The 22,004-nt window shown below is 36.7% G+C and overlaps 3 protein-coding genes across 3 annotated transcripts; 2 read left to right on the top strand and 1 right to left on the bottom strand.

The window, feature by feature from the left end:
* Nucleotides 1-2,843: 2,843 nt before the first annotated feature.
* On the top strand, nucleotides 2,844-8,677 carry LOC128232401 (heat shock 70 kDa protein 12A-like). The gene is made up of 6 exons (XM_052945925.1): nucleotides 2,844-3,481; nucleotides 3,913-4,031; nucleotides 4,431-4,530; nucleotides 4,828-5,002; nucleotides 7,147-7,278; nucleotides 7,501-8,677. The coding sequence occupies exons 1-6, from the start codon at nucleotides 3,128-3,130 to the stop codon at nucleotides 8,424-8,426; spliced, it is 1,806 nt and encodes a 601-aa protein (XP_052801885.1). The 5' UTR covers nucleotides 2,844-3,127; the 3' UTR covers nucleotides 8,427-8,677.
* Nucleotides 8,678-12,086: 3,409 nt separating this feature from the next.
* Nucleotides 12,087-17,399, top strand: LOC128232064 (uncharacterized). The gene is made up of 2 exons (XM_052945405.1): nucleotides 12,087-12,557; nucleotides 14,847-17,399. The coding sequence occupies exons 1-2, from the start codon at nucleotides 12,386-12,388 to the stop codon at nucleotides 15,686-15,688; spliced, it is 1,014 nt and encodes a 337-aa protein (XP_052801365.1). The 5' UTR covers nucleotides 12,087-12,385; the 3' UTR covers nucleotides 15,689-17,399.
* Nucleotides 17,400-18,866: 1,467 nt separating this feature from the next.
* LOC128230392 (heat shock 70 kDa protein 12A-like) lies at nucleotides 18,867-21,343 on the bottom strand. Its single transcript, XM_052942612.1, has 6 exons — nucleotides 21,249-21,343; nucleotides 20,760-20,878; nucleotides 20,451-20,550; nucleotides 20,030-20,183; nucleotides 19,215-19,349; nucleotides 18,867-18,969 (listed from the first exon to the last, which is right to left on the bottom strand). The coding sequence occupies exons 1-5, from the start codon at nucleotides 21,276-21,278 to the stop codon at nucleotides 19,267-19,269; spliced, it is 486 nt and encodes a 161-aa protein (XP_052798572.1). The 5' UTR covers nucleotides 21,279-21,343; the 3' UTR covers nucleotides 18,867-18,969; nucleotides 19,215-19,266.
* Between the last annotated feature and the right edge of the window lie 661 nt (nucleotides 21,344-22,004).

Raw genomic sequence — 22,004 nt, 5'->3', positions numbered from 1 at the left:
TCCCTCATCCTACTTTATCAATTATTGGTTCAAATTCATGCAGATTCATGCAGGTAGCGTAAATTTACTTCAGGTGAATCATTTAAAGATTTTGGTAATAGCTCAATTTTAAAATATAGAGGAGGTTGATCCAATAAGAGTTTCTTCCGGTATAATTGATGTACGCGTATGCAATTCTTAAGGTATTAACCATGTCATACACACTTTAATAAAAGCTTTAACCATCAACATAGCTATAATCATGGTACACTATGGGACTTTTATTCAAAGTGTTCATATTGTTTACCGTCAATTATAAAAGTATTTTTTATTTCATTACACCCACCCTTAAACTTTAAGGGCTACCTACCAAAAATGTTTAGTGTAAAGGAATATATATATAGCAGTGTTACTTAACTGGTTTCCATGAATTTTCGCAAAAATTGGGTAGTTCCAAGACAAATAATAAAAAAAGTTGTCAAAACTTTCAATATGTGAGAGTGCAGCTTAGTCTACATAGGTTTTTTTGGGGGGGTTTATATATTTTTTTCTCGGGTAACAAAGTATTAGTCCTCCTATGTCACCGAGTATTCAAAACCCATATGAGTACAGTTACCTAAATGTCTTTTTTCAAGGCAAAATAGAAACGAGATAAAACAGCACTCATTCATTCGTCTATTCGTTTATTCGTTCGTTCGTTTATGCTTTCATTCATGAATCATGTATATACGTATTCCTTCGTTCCTTAATTCATTAATTTATGTATTCATGTATTCGTTCATTTGATCGTTTATTTTATTTATGTATTTATTCAGTTTTTCATACAGTTATTCATTTATTCATTCGTTCGCTATTCGTCTTCTCATCACTCATTCATTCACTCGTCCGTTCACTCGTTCGTTCATTCATTCGTTCACTCGTTCGTTCATTCATTCGTTCACTCGTTCGTTTATTCGTTCGTTTGTTCGTTCGTTTGTTCGTTCATTCATTCATTCATACAATATTCGGTGTATATTTATTGACACCCGAAAAGAAACGCTTAGCCCTTGTTTTAACAGCTCCCCCATATAGAGGATCCGTAAGCTTTTACCGGCCGAACTGTACTATCATGTAATTTCTTGAATGCATTGTATGGAACACTACCAACAGATATATATATTACATTTTGCTACCAATAAACCAAGGAATAACTACACTTTGGACTACACATTTAGACAGTATTTAATGTGTTACCATCAAGATATTCATTATGCAACAGGCCTAGGTATATAAGTTGAATGACAACTTTAAGCTCATCTTCTCCACAAGAAAACGTCCAACCGATACGAAGTTAAGTGGTGAAGGAAACGTTGGTTAGTGGTGGAACATACGACCAGAGGTAAGAAATTTCATAATTTATTTGTTTCCCTCTACATTGTCGCCGTTTTCCGAATCATTTGGGATAAACACGACATTTTGTATAAAAAGTATGATCCTCCAGCTTTAACAGTTAAAAGAATAGCGAAAAACACAACCATAAAATGGTGTATATAAGAGCTGATTATTGATATCGGACCTGTCGTTAGTCCGTACTAACCGGTTTTCTATAAAAAAAAAAGAAGAACGCTTGGATCAAGGGATCTATTACTGGAAAGGAATGTTGGTCATGACCAGTAGACGAACCCTATTGATTGTGTGGTCAGTGAGTCAAAGATCAATGTCGTGGTAAACTTGAGCTGATAATCTGTTTCCGATCAAATAGTGAAAACCGGTTGGGCCCAGGGAGATCAAACTTGGTTTGTTGGTTGGTCATACAAAGTAGCTGGTCGGCGTTATTTTCGTTCATTTTATAACAACAGTATACGAGATTTTATGTTCACTTCTTTAGCAATACATATCTTTTCTTTTTCATCCTTCCAGTTACAAGACATTGTACTATTTAAGTAAAATGGTGTGCATTATGGTGTTTCTTATGCATATTCTTTCTACCGTATTTTCATAAAATGTTGACTTGGGCAATTTTCGAAGGTAAAGACGGGGGTGGGGGAACATTATAAATAACATTTTCTATAAACTTATTATTTTTTGATGCCTTATTATCTTTCTTTTAATGAGAAAAAATGTCAGAATAGAGTCAGATATGTGCCAACATAACTTTTTTCCCCATTATTGCTCAATATTTTAAACGAAAACGTTGTGTTGATCGTTCTCGGATCTAACCAGGAAATGAATTTCATCCACTATTTTTCATTATTTTTCTGAATAACTGTCTTATTTAACAAGATTGTTGAATATGTAGCCTGCAGCATTTTGACATAAAAAACAAGGTAATTATGTCGACAGACTTTTCCGAAATAATAAGAATGCTTTTTCATCCAAAATCTGATAAAATATTTTTTTGTAAAATTTGTTTAACTTCTTACTACCCCAAAACATGTCACCAAGAATATATGTTTCATTCCCCAAAAGGATCGCTCCTAAAAACTAAATAAAACATGAACTTTTTTTCCCCACCCACGTTTGCCCTTAAATACTTACAAAACAATGCCAATATAATCTACTTTACCTAACGGCTTTTTATATCTTCTATTTTGTTATCACAACATGCATGTATTTTGCATGCCATGTGATATTATGTGATATATTAAGGTTTATCATTTGTCACGTGGATTGCCGGTTGTAGCAAATGTAACTGTGGCAATAAAATGTGAATGTGAATGTGTGTGTGTTTGTAAAATTTAACAATACCTTACGTTTAAATTACAAAAAGATTTCGGTATTTGAATGTTATCGATTAAGACTTATGTATGTTAAGCGCGCCGCGATAAAGCTTTGAATAACAACGAATACTTAATTACTTCCTGGTCGAGAAATATTGGATCATATTGACTATATGCGTTGTCATTGACATTATACAAGTATTGGCAAAGCGGGATATATACCTAAATACTGAACAAATATTTCAACATTTATCAGATTGTTTTTCAAACTGTGTTATTATTGTTGAATACTAAACTCATAGGAAAGTGATAAGACATTAAATAAGGCTAATAATAGGACGAAATAGAAAGTAGAAAAAAGCATTCCTTCTATAAGCGAATTATTGAAATGCGTTTGAAAGAAATAAGATATATACGTGCTATTTTACACACACAAATCAGGAATAATTATGTCTAGCTCGTCTAAAACAAAGAAAACCGTCTCTAACAAGTTGGTAGTAGCAGCTATTGACGTTGGTACTACGTTTTCTGGATACGCTTTTTCCATGAACTACGATTTTAATGAAAACCCATCTAAAATACATATCAACTGTAGGTGGATAGGTGGGGGACAATTGATTACTAATAAAACACCGACTGTGCTCTTACTGAACCCCGACAGGACGTTTAAGGCGTTTGGATATGACGCGGAAAGTCAATACGCAGAACTTGCGGAGCAGGACGCTGAGAGAGACGATGGAAAATTATTTCACAAAGAGCACTTTTACTTCAGAAGATTCAAAATGAAATTGTACAAAACCAAAGTAAGTGTTTGTAGTTGTATATGAATGTCGGCTAATCTTACTATTTAACACGGTGATTAAGCAATAGCTACTCTACTCTTGACAAGCTAGTAAGATATCAGCCTAAACGTACGAAAGTAGTTAGATAATATACACAATAAATTAAACGAACAGGTAAGCAATAAATGGGGTCGATTTGTCAGCATGTTTATGCAACCTTCAGGTGCGTAGCTGCCTGTACGCGAGAACTCGGCTGAATCCACATGATTCTGACAAAATAAAAAATAAATCAGCCAGTCTGCGTACTTCACTTCATGATCATAACACTGTCCATTTTCCAGTACTAAATAAAGCACGACAGAACGCTTAAAATGCACCAGATTTAAATATTGTTTTCAAAATGTCCTATGGATCATGCCCCCGACCGTTTTAAATGAGTTTACTCCTTTCAGAATTTAATGAGGAGTACAGAGATTGAAGACGAACAAGGGAGAAAGATGAATGCGATAAAAGTATTCAGTATCTGTATCAAATACTTGTCGGACGACGTCAGAAAACTTATTTATCAAAGGTAGGTTAAATATCAAATGCGATTTTAATCAACATAAGTCAAACCCTCTAGCCACTGGCAAAATTACATCTTGTTTACGTTATTGGCCAAAAGTAAGGAACATCATCAATATTTGTACTGGAATATTTCCTATATTAAACCATGATTGAAAGCATCCGCATTTTGTTTTCTTTTTCATAGAATTTATTCATATAAAACAAACATGAGGGTGGGGTGTATAGCGCCCCACCAAATTAAGTGTGTGACAGCATTGCCATTATAACAGCTGCTTTTCGGAACAGTTTTCGTTCCGTTAAAGAACATTTCAAAACTTGTACCAAACAAAATACAACAAAGATAATTCAATTATGAAACATGTCATTTAATAACTGATAAACAAAAGCCTACATATTGTTTCAGAGATACGGATATAAAAAGAACAGACATTCATTGGGTGATAACAGTTCCCGCCATATGGAACGACTCCTCAAAACAGTTCATGAGGGAAGCTGCGGAGAAGGTAGCTACTTTCGAAGCGAATAAAAGATACAGGATTCAGTTACTAGTATTTCGAAAAAATGATACCATTAACCTACATATTCAAAACCAAGCCACCAAGCGGCTATATAAGTTATGATCAAATGTTATGCCGCAATCCTTAGGCGAAATTGTAAATCGATAGAAAACAGCACTAGCAAGACGCGACGCATTGGGTGTTGAACTGGTTTCGGGCACTCAAAATGTTAGCATTTGTTTAAATGCCAATATATTTTACGAGTATAGACATTTTTGTTTACCGCATCAATGTCATGCACAGGCCGGCCTTAATGGTAGCCGCCTAACGATAGCACTGGAACCTGAAGCAGCCTCGCTGTTCTGTATGCACGTTCCGGTTGACAAGATGGCAATTACTGGAAAGTCTGCTGACAGGAGATCGTCGGAGATTAGAACTTTTCCGAAAGGAACGAAGTATATGGTGGTTGATGCAGGAGGTAAGCGTTTAATGTTCCTTAAACAAGCTCGAACATTTTATTTGAAATCATTTTTATAAAGTTTTAACTACTAAAGCTGTTCAATGTTAGTGGCGTAGCTATATATAGGCCTTGTAGGCCTGGGCCTACACTTTTTTGAAAAAAGAAAAACAATATTATTATTATATATACATGTATTACCAAAACAAGTTTGGTGTTAATGGCTTGATTTTATTGTAATCATTGCCTATTTAATTGAGTGTATGTAGTGTGGATATAAAATGGATGTAATTGTACCTTTTTTCTCCTGGAATGTGTGTGTGTGTTTGTGTCTTATCCCCAAACTCACCTAGAACCATCATCGGGCCTAGAAGTTTTTTAGGCCTTTCTACGCTCCTGAATGCGTACTAGTTTTCTTATGTGTTTTCTTTCGCTATTATGTAAAAGTTGTGTTCTCAATAAAAGTAAATGAATATAAAGTATATCAGAAATTATGAAGTCATTATATCATATGACCAGTGAGATACCTAAGTTAGGAAAGTGTCTGAAAAAATGGAAGGATGATATATGAATACCATGCTCAGTAGCAAAAAGTTTAAACATAAACCCGGTTTAGTGGCAATGGGCAAACGTCAAAGACATAGAACCCAAATTCACAAACAAGAAACATAGAACAGCACAAAACTCTACAAACAGCACAGTGCATAAATACTATAAATATGTATAAATAATCGGTATGTTTATCAAGAATTGTTAGGTACCGCCTTGGAACAGTCAGTAAAATGCAAACACAATAGTCGTACATGTAGGTTTGGCTTCATGCGAGAACAAGTTATGTGAGTCAAACAGGTTTTAAAAGGGACTTGTCACATATTTTATGTTGGTTACATCGTTTATAGGGATGGCAACGAGAAGTAAAATTGCTACTCGAGTACTCGGACAATCTTTAGATCGAGTACTCGGGTACTCGATTACTCGGAAAATATGAATTCGTTTTTGGGAAAGACAAGATCGTGTATACATGTTCATTGCGTATAGTGTTCGTTGGTCGTATTATTGATCATTTTGATATTTAAATTAGACTTTCATTATGTACTTTAACAGAAAATTAAATAAAAGGAAAACAAATGTTGTTTCATCTTTTAATTTTGTCTTTTTCATTTCACTTTAATGATTTTATATATAAGTATGCACTGCAAAGTTAAACCCGGATTTTATTTTAGCGTCTAGATAATCGAGATTTATAATGAACGTCGATCATAATTACAATGAACGAAAATTAATAGCATGCATAAAGATAATGAACGAAATACTTCGTACTGTATTATTGATGTTTACCTTATTAATATTCATAATTCTTGATTCAAGATTTCAACCAATGAATTGTGATAATCATTGCAAAAATAGCTAAACTACGCCCATTAAGAAATCAATGCTCGTAACGGTCGCTACACGTTCGCTCGTTAACGTCCATTGCTTGGTGAAAGGTCTCTAATTGGTAAACAATAGAATTTTGTAGGTGAAAGTTCCGCTATCAAAACTTCGCTAATTGACATCAGTGCTAATTGGAGATAGGGGCTCTTTGTTGACAGTTTGCAACTCTCAACTAATTTATTAGGGTCAATTGTTTACACAGCGGGGACTAGAGGGACCGTAAATAGCCCTCTTGGCATCTAACCAGATCTTTACTTCGTCTGTAAATCGTGTATTTGGTGATGTTTATAGATTTTTTTTTCGAGTACTCGAGTAGTGATTTGGTACTCGAGTAATCGGACGATCGATCGAGTACTCGGGTACTCGTTGCCATCCCTAACTGTTTATAAAGTTATTCAAATTGATAAATTTTACTTTGTTCAATGAACAAAGTTAAAATGTCAGATAATCATTTGAAAATAATTTTGTAATCAAGGCCTAAAATACTTCCATTTTACTTTTTCAATAGTGTTACCCATGCTTTTCTTGAAAAAAGAGCTCTTCCCGTCACATTTTTATAAAAACTTAACAATAGAGCTATTTGTTGTGTATCTGTTATTATAGTTATATTATTTTTTTTCACATTTTACACGAACTTAATTTTTTAAATAAGTCTGACCCTATTAAACATGAAAGTGTCACTTTCGGGGTGTTACATGTTGAGTGGTAAACGTTTGTTCTCAAATGTTCAGGTGGCACAATTGACATCACCGTCCACGAGGTAATTGACGACGGTCACCTGAAGGAGCTAGTGGCTAGTGGTGGGGCGTGGGGAGGTACTATGGTGGACAAGGCATTCGAGGACTTCATTATTAAACTATTTGGTATATATTCGGTCATTGTTAATACAAATACATCGTTGTATTGTTTATATATCTTAATTACTTTGGACGCTAGTGCGTAAGCATGTATTTGAGACAAACCATCATAAATGTCTTAATGAAATACAATATACACGTGCCGTTTATTGAATGACTGAACACAGGATCCATTGAGTGTTTGTTTCAGAGCTTGTTGATGACATTATGTTTTATGATTCTTTACAGGAATTAAAAGTTACGAAGAATTCAAGAAAAATCATGTTGAAGATTTAGTAGACCTACAGAGGGAATTTGAATTAAAAAAACGAAGTATTTCAGTGAGTAAAGAAGGAAAAGAAACACTCAGACTACCTGTGACCCTGTATGAAATATACACAAAGTTAACGAAGAAGAGTCTACGAGATGCTGCCAATGACCATAAAGAATTTGCAGGGAAAGTTACCTATACAGCTGGGAAATTGAGGATTGACCTCGATGTTGTGAGAAGCTGGTTTAGGGAATCTTGTGAAAAGACAATTAGCCATGTCCGAAATTTGTTGAAACATCCAGCGAGCGCTGGAACAAGCACAATTTTGATGGTCGGTGGATTTTCCGAGTCTACGATGCTTCAAGAACAAATGAAAGCTGCCTTTGGCGATACAAGATTAATCATACCTGAATATGCTGGATTGGCTGTGTTGAAAGGTGCCGTTATGTTTGGACACGATCCGTTGACGATTGCTTCGAGGATTGCCAGATGTTCCTATGGTATTAGCGTTTACCGGGACTTTAACCCTTCCGAGCATCCCCAAAATAAACTTGTACAGTTCGGGAGCAGAAAGAAATGTAAGGATATCTTCGCAATACATGTGAAAAAAGGGCAAGAATTAGTCGTTGGCCAAGCACAATCAACTTCGCGGTATTCGAAACTAGAAGAAGACCAGATATCCCTTTATTTTGACATATATACGTCCCCGGAAGAGGACCCAAAGTTTGTTGATAGTGCCGAGTGCACATTCCTCGGGAAACTCGAGGTAGAAGTTCCGCACGAGAAAAGTAGAGCGATAGGGGTGTTCGTCAGCATGATATTTGGCGGCACAGAACTGACTGTAATAGCGAAGGAGGAGAAAAGTGGAAAAACCACGAAAGCCGCGTTTAATTTTCTGAAATAAAGTGTATAATTTGTGTAATTAAGTTTAGAAACTGAAACGCATGGATATTATGTAAGAATGTGAAACTTCTTATTTACTGTGACCTTATATTTGAATGTTTAACGGTAATTGCAAGTTGTTTGTGGGTATCTGCTGTTATTGTTGGTTGTAAAAAGCCATAACTTTGTATTTGTTTTTTGTTATATTGTCTGTCAATATTAGTACATTGCACTCTTAAGGTTTGTAAAATAGTTGCAAAATACATGAATGGAATAAAGAATCAATGAGTTATTAAGCAAGTTTTATTTTCTTTAAGGGCTCGCTTATGTTTTGTTAAATGCAATCCTTTTAATGACGAAATGAAGTATGAGAAATCATTAGTTGCTTTTAAACTAACATACTGACGGTCGGAATTCTTCAAAAGTCGTTGAAATATATACTCAAATCTGGGGCGGTTCCAGGAATTTGCGTTAGAGGTGGCACAACTTAAGGGCGCAACCTTTTGACATGCGCAACTCCCCCGAAAGCGAAATTTATATGGTGTAAGATGTAGGCAGCGGGTTTTGCCCCCCCCCTCCCACCACCACCACAAGAACCTTTTAACAATTTCTGTCCGTTATGGTGCATTTTGAGCGTTTTCTTTCTTTCTCTTTTCTTCAATAATGACATTAAACTTTGGCAATTAAGCTAGTGCAAATATTATCCTTTAAGTCAACATTTTGAATAGTGTTAGTAACGCGATAAAACAAAATGCTTCAAAGTAAAAGAATCCCTCGCCTATTATAGAGTCAGTTTTCTATTTTGTTCTTTTCCGCCGTGGGTTCGCTCCCCACTTCAACCAGGTATTTATACTGGATGTGATACGGATGTGATTCATTCGTCTTGTTTTCCACAAACTATATAAATATTTCGCTTTAATTATTTACTTCCACGTTCGGTTATTTCGTTTCGATCTTACAAAATGATTCGTTGATCAGGTGTGTAAAACAATACAATATTAATCGTTGTAGTAACTGTTTTGATTGATCTTACTTTAAAAGTATGTTAATAGATTTAGAAATCATTATGTGAAACGAACAATAATGATGACGTAGTGCTAGTTTTTTAGACTTATATCAAGTATGGATTGCTTTTTTGCAATAGCATGACCGCTAGTTCATTGTTGTTGTTTTTTCTCTAACTGTTCATGCTATTTTAGATATGTTTTATAGAAGTACGTAACACGGATTAAACGAGTTATCATGAGTTTATACATCGCGTGAAATTTAGTATACACATTCAGAAAGTAATTCATGGACATCAATACTTTACTGCATTCAAGGTCAGATAAACAACACAACTTAGATTGGCATTATGTTTTTCCGTTGTTAATCAATTAATCATATCTGATTCACAACACTGGGTACAACGTATACATAATGACAGTTAAGCAGTTTCTGAAAAATTGTTTGAAATTCGGTTGAGACTGAAAGTTTTTAGAGATGACCCAGAGAGAATACAGAAAAATCCAAAGGGAGCTTTTAACAAGTTTCTCAGATGTAGTAATGAAACTGTTGATTTTTGCACCGATATGAAGGTTCGAAAACTTATGTTAAATTATTAAGTTAAAAATTATTTGTTTTAATGTTACTACGTGCTATATGAATGTTAGGATTAGACGGTAGACGGGGCGTACCTAATGATCTAGGCGGGTTTAATTGCAATTGCTCTCCATTCGGTGCACAAGGTCGTTTCTAAATATTATCGTTGAAACATCGCCCCAGTGACATATAATATATATATACAATATATATACACGATGACCTGATTTAAAGAAATGAAAATAATACTGTTCAATTAAAAAAAAATGAATAAAAAATGGCATTTCCTTCTTCTTCAAGACTAATTATTTTAACCATGGAAAGTAAGGAACTAAGATCTATTTCCTGTTGCCTGAATTTATAAGGATCTTCACGTCTTTACTCGGTTCGTTCGCTTAAATGGAGCGCAACACATATTTAAAAAAATCAAATACAAATGCAAAATATAGTCGGACGAATGGCACGCATTTGCAAAATGCCAAGAAGAAACCACTCAACAGAGTTCATGTGGGCTAAGATTTGATCAAAATATAAGTGATATATCGGCTACGGTATTAGACAGTTCGAGACTAAAACAACTTGAAAACTTACTCAATCTGATACAGTCGAATTTATGAAAGTTGGAAAATGAAACTTCAATATCTGCCTCAAAAAGACCGATTTGTGATAAGAACAACACCTGATCAACAACTAGCTTCATCCTTGATTGATTAGGGATTACAAGAGAAGTCGTACTAACATAAACTCGCACCATTACAAAGCGCCAAATACGGAGAAGTCGCACCACATATGGATTACACAGTACACGTTATTTCTGTCTAACTTTAAGACTACTGTACTAGTTATTAGTTGTATATAATATTATTATAATTTTCTTCATTGTATGTTGGCCTTGGAGGTTGGAGATATCGCAACATAAATTAGTTTAGTGAAACCGCACATTATTTAGTGCAACATAACCTCTGTCATAAATTAGCCTCGTTTTGGATGCGCAGCAGTGAAAACTTTTCAGAGAAGTTTAACAAATTTATTTTATCAATTCACCTTTATTTTCATTGTTAAATTCGCAATTTTGTCTGTTATTTAATACAGCTACGTTTTCGTCTTTCCGTATTTTCCTTGTCCATGACGAATTGATTTGCTAAAGGATAATTGTCGATTCTTGTTTACTGACGCTGTCTTGACCTACTTCTCTTTGTTGTGGCATTTTAGCTTCATTAAATTATTTTATGTGATATTACAACGGGTTTTTGTTTTAATGATGGCCGGCGTTTTGATTATAGGCCATTAATTTACGAGACGTCTCTCTTCTTGGTGTGTCCAAAATGGACAGGCTAATATGAACATTGATTCCAGCCGGATGCAGGTTTTTTGGCATGGACAGGGAGGAGCCACCATTGTACATCCCAGTCATTCTAAATCTCTGTGGAAGGAATTACATTATGGCTACTGACCTGGATGCCACGATGACCTTTGTAGATATCGGTAGCAACGACCTTTGCAATCCGACTGCTACTCCTTCTATAGTGGCTAATGCTATTATTTCTTTTGCACAGGATCTATTGTCGGGAGGTTGTAAAGTTGTGATCATCAGCGAAATACTTCCACGTCAGGGAGCCTCCGTGTACAATCAGCGGGTAGATGACACGAATGCGCAGTTAGAGGGTTTCTGCTCTGGTGCACCTCAGATGATATTTTGGAGACACTCCAGGAACAACTATAACACGCGCTTCCTCACAGATTATGTTGCCCCTGATGGTATCCATGTTGATCCTTCACGGGGCATGAGGAGGTACTTTAGCTCGGTTCGGGGCGCAGTTCTCTTCGCGGAGCGCTACCTTTGAAAACGCAGTCCCTGCATTACTAGCAGGTATGTCTTTATGGCCATGTGGCTTTCTATTTTGGTTGATTGGCTTGGCTACCCCTGACTGGCTCTTTTGCTCAGTGCATAGTGTGGTTATACTTGCCGTATCTTCAATTGTGAATATGTAGGACACTTTTGGTTCTTTGAACCCATACAGTATGTCCACATTAAGTGGTTTCACCTGTTTTATGAGCCGTCTGGGTAATCCAACTGCTATATGGACCATCTGCTGTGGTTCCCATAGGTTAATGAATCTTTTTCAGTGTTTCCACTCTGCCATTGTTTATGCGTGTTTCACCTGGCTTATGGGCCATTTTAAGTGTTTACGCGCTGACAGTTTCTGTTATGGTCTCACCTGGTTTTGTAACCATTTTCAGTGTTTCCATTCAGACATTGTGGTTTTCACCTAGTCTTGGTACCAATTTAGTGTTTCCACATATTCTTTTTTGTGTCATATGGTTTTCCCGTGACCTGTTGGCAATATCTCGATATTGCTTTGTAATACTGTTACTGTTCGCGCTTTGACCTTTTTCAGTATGCCGAAACGACGGCCAAATGAGGTGACCTCGGGAAAAGGGAAGGCCTCCAAACCTCAACAGCCGGGTCAGAACCGCCTTGCCACCTTGGTTGCTGCGGCCCTTTCAAACGATGAGGACATCCTGGAGGAAATCTCTTCGCTTCTCCTGGCTAAACTGTCCAAGCAAGATGGTACGGCTGCCAGCATGGAGGATGTGTCTGACTCTGTGTCTGAGGTTTCAGTTAATAGTGTTGACAATGCTGATATTTTCACTGAGCCTTCTCCACAGGTTGATTTAGGCGTTTTCTCCATTGTACACCCACCAGTTGAGAAAACGTTACGAATACAAATTCTCAATCGCGAGTACGTGGAATTAAGTCGTCTCATCTTTTTGGACAGTACCCTTCAGGAAACCAGAATTATTAAAAAATCTGACCACCAAACCGTTACCTCTGTCCAAACAATACCTGTAAAAAATACAATCCATTACAACATGGTGTAAAGCATTTTAGAGGTACGCTGACATTTACTGCACCAAATACCCATTGGAATCTCCTGAACTTTTTAAATACATGACAGTAATCCAATCCTTGGCACACTTTAATCCTCATTGTTGGCTAATGTATGATAGGAAGTTCCGACAGCTCCGCGCCACTTCCCCTGTGCCTTGGGGAAATCTCCACACAGAGACTTATCTGTTCTGTTCTATCTAAAGCCCTGTACTTTTTCGTCCCCAACAATTTTCCCAATCATCCATGCCAAACTATGTCATGCGTAGGATAGGATACTGTTGGGAATTCCAGCAGCGAAGCTCTTGCCCTAAATCAAAGTGCACCCTTGCACACCGCTGTGGCAACTGCTCCGACTACAGCCATGGTGCCCACAAATGCTCCAAACCTGTCCGTCAGTACCAGCCTGACAGGCCCTCAAGCATCCCACATAAATTCAACCCTACCTCCTGCAAGGCACCAAATCCCTCCAAATAATATTCCTTTGCCAACGCCGGTACGTGCCAATGATCTTGCCAAGTATTTGGACGGTTATGACCCTGCAAAATCATCTTTTCTATTGAAAGGTTTTCAAAGTGGAGTTTCCCTGGTACCACAGCTACGCCTTCAATCGCTATTCATTCCAACCACCCTTCCGTTTCAACCCATTTAGATTTTGTTCGATCAAAGGTTATTTCCGAAATAAAGCTAGGTCGAGTTAAAGGGCCGTACTTAGCCCCACCCTTGCCCAATTGCATTTGTTCACCATTAGGTGTTGTCCCAAAGAAATCATCCACCTCTTTTCGTGTCATTCACGACTTGTCATTCTCAAGGCACTCCCTTTCAGTCAATGCCACTATCCCACCCGAACACTCAACAGTTACTTTGGAGACCTTTGACACAGTAGCACGTCTGGATGCTGGCAGAGGTGCACTCATAGCTAAAGCTGACATTGAGGAAGCTTTTAAAATTATTCCCATTTCACCACTTGATTACCATAAGCTAGGTTTCTCTATAAACAAATGTTTCTATTTTGGTACTGTGTTACCTATGGGTGCTTCTTCGTCTGTCCAAATTTTTGATGCTTTCTCTTCATGTTTGCAATGGATCCTACAAAACCAATTTTCAGTTAAACGAGTTTCGCACATAGTTGACGATTTTATTTTTGTAGGCCAACGTCAGTCTGACGAATGTCTGTCCTACCTTAATATTTTTTTCTCCCTTGCCCAGGACATTGGTGTCCCCATTAAACATCAAAAGACAGTTATGCCCTCAACTTTAATTGAAGTCCATGGTATATTAATCGACACTGAGACCCTCACTGCCAGATTACCACAAGATAAGCTCCAGACTCTTAAGTCTTTGCTATCCACGTCTATGAAACGACGCAAGGTTACCTTACACCAGCTCCAATCCATATTGGGTCATCTCAATTTTGCATGCAAGGTCATAAAACCTGGCCGTTGTTTCCTTCGTAGACTCTATGACTCAACTGTTGGCGTATCCAACAAACATCACTTCATTAAGCTATCAGCCGAATGCCGAGCTGATCTCAACCTTTGGTACAGTTTTTTAGACAAATACAATGGTTGTACTTTGTTGACTGGTGACCGTTTCATATCCTCTGATACTTTACATTTACACACTGATGCTGCCGGTTCAAAAGGTTTTGGCTGTACCCATATGTCTTCATAGACATATGGTGTCTTCACTGAGAAAACAAAATCCCACCATATCAATATCCTGGAACAATACCCCATCACATTAGCTGTGTTTCTGTTTGGCAAAAGCTGGCATAATAAAAACATCCTCTTCATCTGTGACAACCTTGCCGTGGTTCACTGCCTCAATAGCCAAACTTCTAAGGACCCTGTCATGATGAAGCTTATTCGCATAATTGTACTTCAGGCCCTTGAACACATTTTTTGTTTCCGTTCTAAACATATCCCCACCGCCCATAATACGATGTGTGATCTTCTGTCTCGGTTTCAGGTCGAGAAGGCCCTAAGACTCGCGCCTCACTTGGACCCAATCCCACTTCCCATACTCCATCATGTGTCACCTCTGAGCTTGCTTCATTGAAGGAACAGTTATTGGAGGCATCATTAGCACCTTCGACCCGTGCAGTGTACTCCAAATCATGGACCAAATTCAAAGATTTCCATGCAAACTTCGCTTCGCATCAACCTGTTCTGCCATTGTCTGTTGACTTGATCACTTCCTTTGTGGCCCATCTTTTCAAACAAGGTCTCTCACCTTCCACTATCAACAGTAACCTTTCGGTCATTTCCTATTTTCATTCCCATTCGGGATTTCCTGACCCATGTGCTAATACCCAAGTCCGTCGCATGACGTTGGGTTGTCGTAAACTCAAGCAACACGTCGACACCCGTCTTCCTCTACACACCCACATCACACTGTTAATTCAAGGCGTTGCTTCTTTGTACCAATCTTCACCTTACCTGCAAAAGCTTTACTGTGCCATTATACTTCTAGCTTTCTTTGTTTTTTTTCTCATTGGTGAATTGTTACCACTTTCACCACATTTATCCTCAGCTGTTGTTCAACGCCAACATGTTACAGTCTCCCCAACATTCTTGCGCTTACATTTACATAATTACAAAACTCAGAAGACTGACAAACCTCTAACCATCCTGATCAAATCCCAATCCCCATTATGCCCTGTTAAAGCCCTGCAGGCTTACTTCCTAGTCAGGGGGACAAAGATGGCCCATTATTCGTGTCTTCCATTTCATCACCAATTTCAGTTGCGAAGTTTCGGTCCGTTTTCAATGAACTTCTTGTTTACGCTAACCTTTCCAAAGTACTTATAAACTCCACAGTTTTCGGATAGGTGCTTGTATCCAAGCTGCTCTCCTTGGGGTCCCTGACAATGAAATAATGCGCATGGGGCGCTGGCGGTCAAATGCTTTCCGCCGCTACATCCGTCTTCCCAACATCAGTTCTTAATACTCGTACCTCTGACTTGCCTCACATATTAGCAGCCTCTGAAGACATTGGGGTGTGGTTTCCCTCTGGGTTCTTTCCTCTTCTAGGTTCATTTTCATTTGTTCTCATGCCATCTACATATCTCCCCTACTTGTGAATGGAGACTAACCTTTCTTGTATATACATTTCATTTTATAGTTTTGTTTACCTATGTTACAAATGTCCGTTTTTGCTGTTAGGGCATATGCTTTGTATATATCTTGTACCTTGTTATCTTATTCTAGTCTTATCGTATCCCTTGGTTAAATAACTGTGCTCATGTTACAAGCTGGCCATTGGGGTGTGGCCACTGTAGCATGAATTAACTACTGTGTTTTTGTTTTTGTACATTTTGTGACACGCTCTAGTCTTATTATATCCATATGTCTACTATTAGTTGAAGTTACAATTTGGCCATAGGGGTGTGGCCATTTTTCAACTGCATTATAACTATTGTTGTTGTTTTCTTTTTACCTCTGTTATTTTGAATTCCAAGTGCCTTTTTATTCCATTGGTATTATCATTGTCCTTGACAATGCGGCCATTGGGGTTTGGCCAACCAACAATGCATAATATTTTATTTAGCTTTCCTTACGTATTGTTCATATTGTTTTGCTAAATTTTTGCCATATTTTGCTTCACTGTTCACCTTTTTTGAAACTATTTTTATGTAGTCTCTAACATCCTGGCCATTGGGGTGTTGCCACGTTTGCTTCCATATTATTCATTCAGCCTTTTGTACGTAGTTGGTATCACATCTCTTTTCGGTACTTGCACAGCCTCGCTTCCTTGGTTGGACGTGTTTGTGGGCGATTGCCGTCCAACTTTGTGATCGCTTTTTAAACTCTACAAACCTTTTTCCTAATTTAAAACTTCAAAAATAAATCCGTCTGGCAAAATCTATATCTGCCAGACATTTCCAACCATTTCGGAGTTACTCTTCCTTTTCCCTTTTGCCACAAATGAACTGCGGAAACTTGGCTGTGCAAATATAAAATCATACTTTATAAGCCATTTATAAAGTGGTTGATATTTGTGAGACATACTATTATTATAATTTTCTTCATTGTATGTTGGCCTTGGAAGTTGGAGATATCGCAACATAAATAAGTTTAGTGTAACCGCACATTATTTAGTGCAACATAACCTCTGTCATAAATTAGCCTCGTTTTGGACGCGCAGCAGTGAAAAATTTTCAGAGAAGATTTACAAATTTATTTTATTAACCGCGAACCACCCCTCCACCCTTCATGCTGTTTTATCAAGTTTGCTTATATGTTGCATATAAATATTACTTACTAAACATTGGTTCGTTTTCCGATTCATTAACCCAAAACCTAACATTCATTCCACTCGCACCTCACTTACTGACCGAATATTTTTCCCCCCAGAGCCCTTGCATCTGCAAGACATTCAAAACCCAAAACAGGCTCACTGAATCTTGCATATCCAGGTCAAATTATTAAAGCAATGAGTCTGATTATTTACTGCTACCATTCTTACAATGAATGATACATGTTAGCTTCCTACAACGCTTATGCACTCAATAAACATACTCCTAGCTGCGGCACACTATAAAACTATAAAATCCAAGAAAACAAGAATAGTTTTTTTAAGATGACAAACAATTTGTATTGAAAAATATATTAAACATACTGATAGATCTTAATTAAACTACTGACATCTGATTTTCATATATATGTATATACACATGCATATAAAACCAAATAAAAAAGTAACATCACATAGGTATTCCTTTCTTTAATAAGCCTACCGGTTTCGCTTGTAGCTCATAAGGGCTTAAAATAAATGTGTAATTGCTACGAAAAGTCACATTGTACACATGTAATTAGTGTTTATACATATATAAACATTATAAACACGTGCATACATATAAAGGGCATAAGAAGTAAAAATATTGGTTTTCAATATAAAACATTTCCAGCTCTTGGACTGAAGCAACTCAAACATGTAAAAACGACCACCTGAAGTGGTGTAACATTTCAGTATATTAAACAATGTAATCACCGTGAATCTTATGTCATTTGTGACAGATTTTAACTGTCTTTTGTATATGTTAAGACAATGTATATTTTCAGTAACATGCGTTGACAACCACAATGTGTTAAACAGACATATTATAATCTTAATACATGAAACGACTGCTATGTAGATAAAAAAGCGGGCTGTAACATAGAAATACTAAACAAAACAAAGATGTTTAAAATTACTGGTTAAATGTAAAAATAAGCTGATAAAATCAAGCAACGCTGATTGAAAATAGGTCATGACCATAGCAAAACAAGATCTTATATACCAGGATAAACAATCACATGAAAGTACGTTTCTTCTAATAGTAAGTACAATCCTTATCATCAACGAATCTTGGATCGCCATTGGTGAATGTATATATATATCCAGAACAAACGCGATTTGGTCAGCTTCTAATTTAGAATAACGTTGGTGCATCTGTGCCTGTCCATCGGTAAGCTCGTCACCTCTTTGAACATGTTCTGCGAAGATATCACTGCATTTAAATTTTCCTCGAATGACTGTTTTCTTTTCTTGTGCATGTTTCCTTGGGTCAAATCCGCGGAACACACAAATGCCATAGGAGCATCTTGCAATTCTTGATACTACAACTAGAGGGTCGTGTCCAAACAGAACAGCGCCTTTTAATACGGCCAAGCCGGCTTCATCCGGGATTATGACTGTCTTATCTCTGAATGCATCTTTAATTTCACTTTGCAACATTGGGGACTCGGCATAACCACCCACCAACAAAATGGTGTTTGTTCCAGCGCATACTATTTGTTGTAAAATGCTCTTTAAGTGTTGTGTAGTCTTCAAACAAGATTCTTTGAACCATCCGCTCATTGTCTTGCTAGCAATCCTAAGTTTTCCACTCCTTAAAGAGACATCGCCGTTGTATATTTGCAGCTGTTGGTCCACTAACGTAGCCATTTTCTTGTCCATAAACTCCAGCAAAGCAAATGTCAATGAGAAGGTTTCTTTCTCATCGTCGTTTGAATTTACGTTCCTCTTTTTCAGTTCAAGCTCTCTATGAAGATCAGTGTAATCACCTACTCATTCGTTTTTAAACCGGTAGAAGTCTTTGCCTACAAAACTTAAAAAATACACTTTTGTAATTTACAAACATGTATACTCGCAAACAGTTTTATCAACTACTTAATGGACGTTTTTAAATTTACTCACAATATCAAAATAAATAAATTAATTTCTAAACATATCCTATGAACAACTGAGACTTAATCTGTCAGGCAAGAAGAAGTTACTGTGGAAGCAATAATATAATATTTCGTGACGGTTCAGATTTATGTTATGTCCTTTACGGTAAATGCCAAAACAAACCGAAAATTGTCTCCATGAAAGCATCGAATTCGTTGTCAACCATTGTACCACCCTATGGCCCTCCGCTGGCCGACGTCAGTTCTTTCAGCTTTTTGTCGCCAACTATCTCGTGCACGATAACATCTACAGTGCTTTCTGGAAATAAAACCTTTAATAAAGCAATTGATAATTTTTCACCAATTACATTGGAGGCGCAGTCACGGAAAAATCACGGAAAGTGATTTTAAATGGCAAACAGTGATACTGAAAGTCAAACAGTGATAATGACTGACATTTGTTAAGATGAACGAACCATCTTGGCTAATTAAACGTAGACCAATTCCTGTTGTTGTTTACGCGTTATAACAAACAAATAACTGAAAAAAGAATTCAGTTCAGGAAACATGTTTTTCTAGATCTAAAAATGAGTTTTTCTAAAGAGTATTTCCATTGGCAAATACTAGATTAACAGGCTGAATCATGAAGAGGACGCATGATCTAGAGTTTTTCAATGAGTAAGTGTAATGACACAAATATCAAAGTCCAAACAATCAATGCAGATACACAAAAGAAAACAAACCTGTTACAATTTTGATCAGAGTAGCTCAGCTTTCGGGCTCTGTTCTTTCAAGTATTGCACTATTTGTTAAATAAGTGTTTTACCTTTTCCCCATATTTATTCCGCATAGAAACGTCGTTTAGTATCAAATATAACTAACTAATTTTATACTAATTCAATACTCAAACCTATTGGATTAGAAACATATATGTCATATACTATTTCAATAAAATAAATTGAAGACATTTCCCAATGAGTTCGATACCAATAAACCTACCTACTGCATCAACTACCATGTACTTGATCCCTTCTTGAAACTGTGACACTGTTGTGGACGCTTCTGCTTGGCTCTTGCTCGGCACACGCATACAAAACAGCGATGCTGCTTCTGGTTCAAGATCTATCGTAAGGCGATTTCCGTCTAGCCCAGCCTATATTTGTAAAATACATTCTGAAAGGGCGATTCTGCGAAAGCTCAAACCCTTAATCCTAAGTATGAATTTGTTTAAAACAATCAAATATGGAAAATAATAAAACTTGCCATTCTGTCAACGACTCAATCATAACACATGCTTATATGAGATTCGTATTTAATTATCCCTAAGCAACATAAAATCATGTCATTCAATATGACCTTTGAAAGATAAGGTTAGAAATAAAGTTAGTTGAAAACAAATGTTGTTACTAAACGTGCATACTAGCTCAGCTGCGACTCGCATGAACTGCTTTGAACTGTCAGACCAAATTGCAGGAACTGTCAATACCCAGTGGACATCGTCTTCGGTCAAATCTGGTATCCTGGAGAGAATCAGCATTTACTCAAATCACGTAGAAATACTTAAATGACACTTAAATTGGTATATATAAATTATAATTATCAAAGGTGTCATTTTGCATACCACTAGGAGATAATTACGCAACCTGGTAAGTGCAAATGTAAGAAATATGTCACATTAAAAACAATACTGTGTTGCTTTCTAAAGTTAGTTTGACAGCTATCACTTGACCTGTTTCTTCCAAGCTTCGTAAACTCCTCTGCTAAATATTTGATGCAGATGCTGAAGACATCAATTGCCTTCATTCTCTTCCCATGCTCGTCCTCAATTCCAACATATCTGCTCAACGTCTGTAAATGCAATCAGCCAACATCTTCATTTACTATTAACTGGTGTGATAAAATGCTGGATAAATTGAATTGTGATTATAGATTTGTTTTATCATTTGATGTTAATATACATGCACGAGAAGATAAACACTAATCAATTCGTTTTAATGTTTAATTGGTATAGCCAAAGCTAGTATTCTAGCCTCTGTCATTTCCTAAATTTTGCAATTCGGTATAAATTAAAGTTGTGAAAGCATAAACAATATAAAACAAAATTTGTAATTATGCATGAATAAGCTTACACGCTTTTTGACATAAAAAACAATCATATACATATGTTTTATCCTTCTAACAACAGACCAACACCTACATAACCACTTTTTAAACACACCATAGATCTGTCTGAGCTATACAGCCTCATCTTCAAGCGCCGGAAGTAGTAGTAAGATTTGTGGCTTGAGCTTTTTCTTCCCCTGTCATCTTCAAACAAAGAACTGTACTTTTCTTCTGCTGCATACCCAAACGCCGCAAATGACTTGTCCGGATCAAGCAAAAGCAAAAGTTTTCAAGTCACCTCTTACCACAAAGGCGAATCCTAAGAAGGCTGATCCGAAATCTATTGCAGCAACAATAATCGTTTCAGCTGGGATGGTACTCTTTTTCTAATCTGTAATTTGGAATAAGGAATTATCAAAAATAAGACACACCGCATTAAGTACGTTATCTTAGCATTTTATCCATGTAAAAGCATATTAAATATTTGTTAACCAGCTGAAAATTCAATAACCTGTTATATTGAACATTTCAATCGGACATCATGATTTCAAAAAAGAGAGTAAATTAGTTATTTACAAACGATACCAAAAAATGTTTCAAAAACAGAATGCATCGTACCAGGATCACCGGTATTTGCAGGTAAGACCGGGCCCACTACATTATAGAGACATGTAATTGAAGGAGGTTTTATGAAATAAATAAACAATTAAAAACAATTTGTAATTTTGAGAGAGTTTGTAAGTTTTTAAGCAAAAGTGTTTACATTCACCACATTATTCGACTTTCACCACAAAACAAAAAATAAGTAGTTACAGGAAGTAGCATTAGGGACATCGATTTTGGACAACTACTATCGATTGACGCCGACATA

This window comes from Mya arenaria, chromosome 4 (genome assembly GCF_026914265.1).
Source record: "Mya arenaria isolate MELC-2E11 chromosome 4, ASM2691426v1".
NCBI lineage: Eukaryota > Metazoa > Mollusca > Bivalvia > Myida > Myidae > Mya > Mya arenaria.
This window is presented reverse-complemented; position numbering and strand designations above follow the sequence as displayed.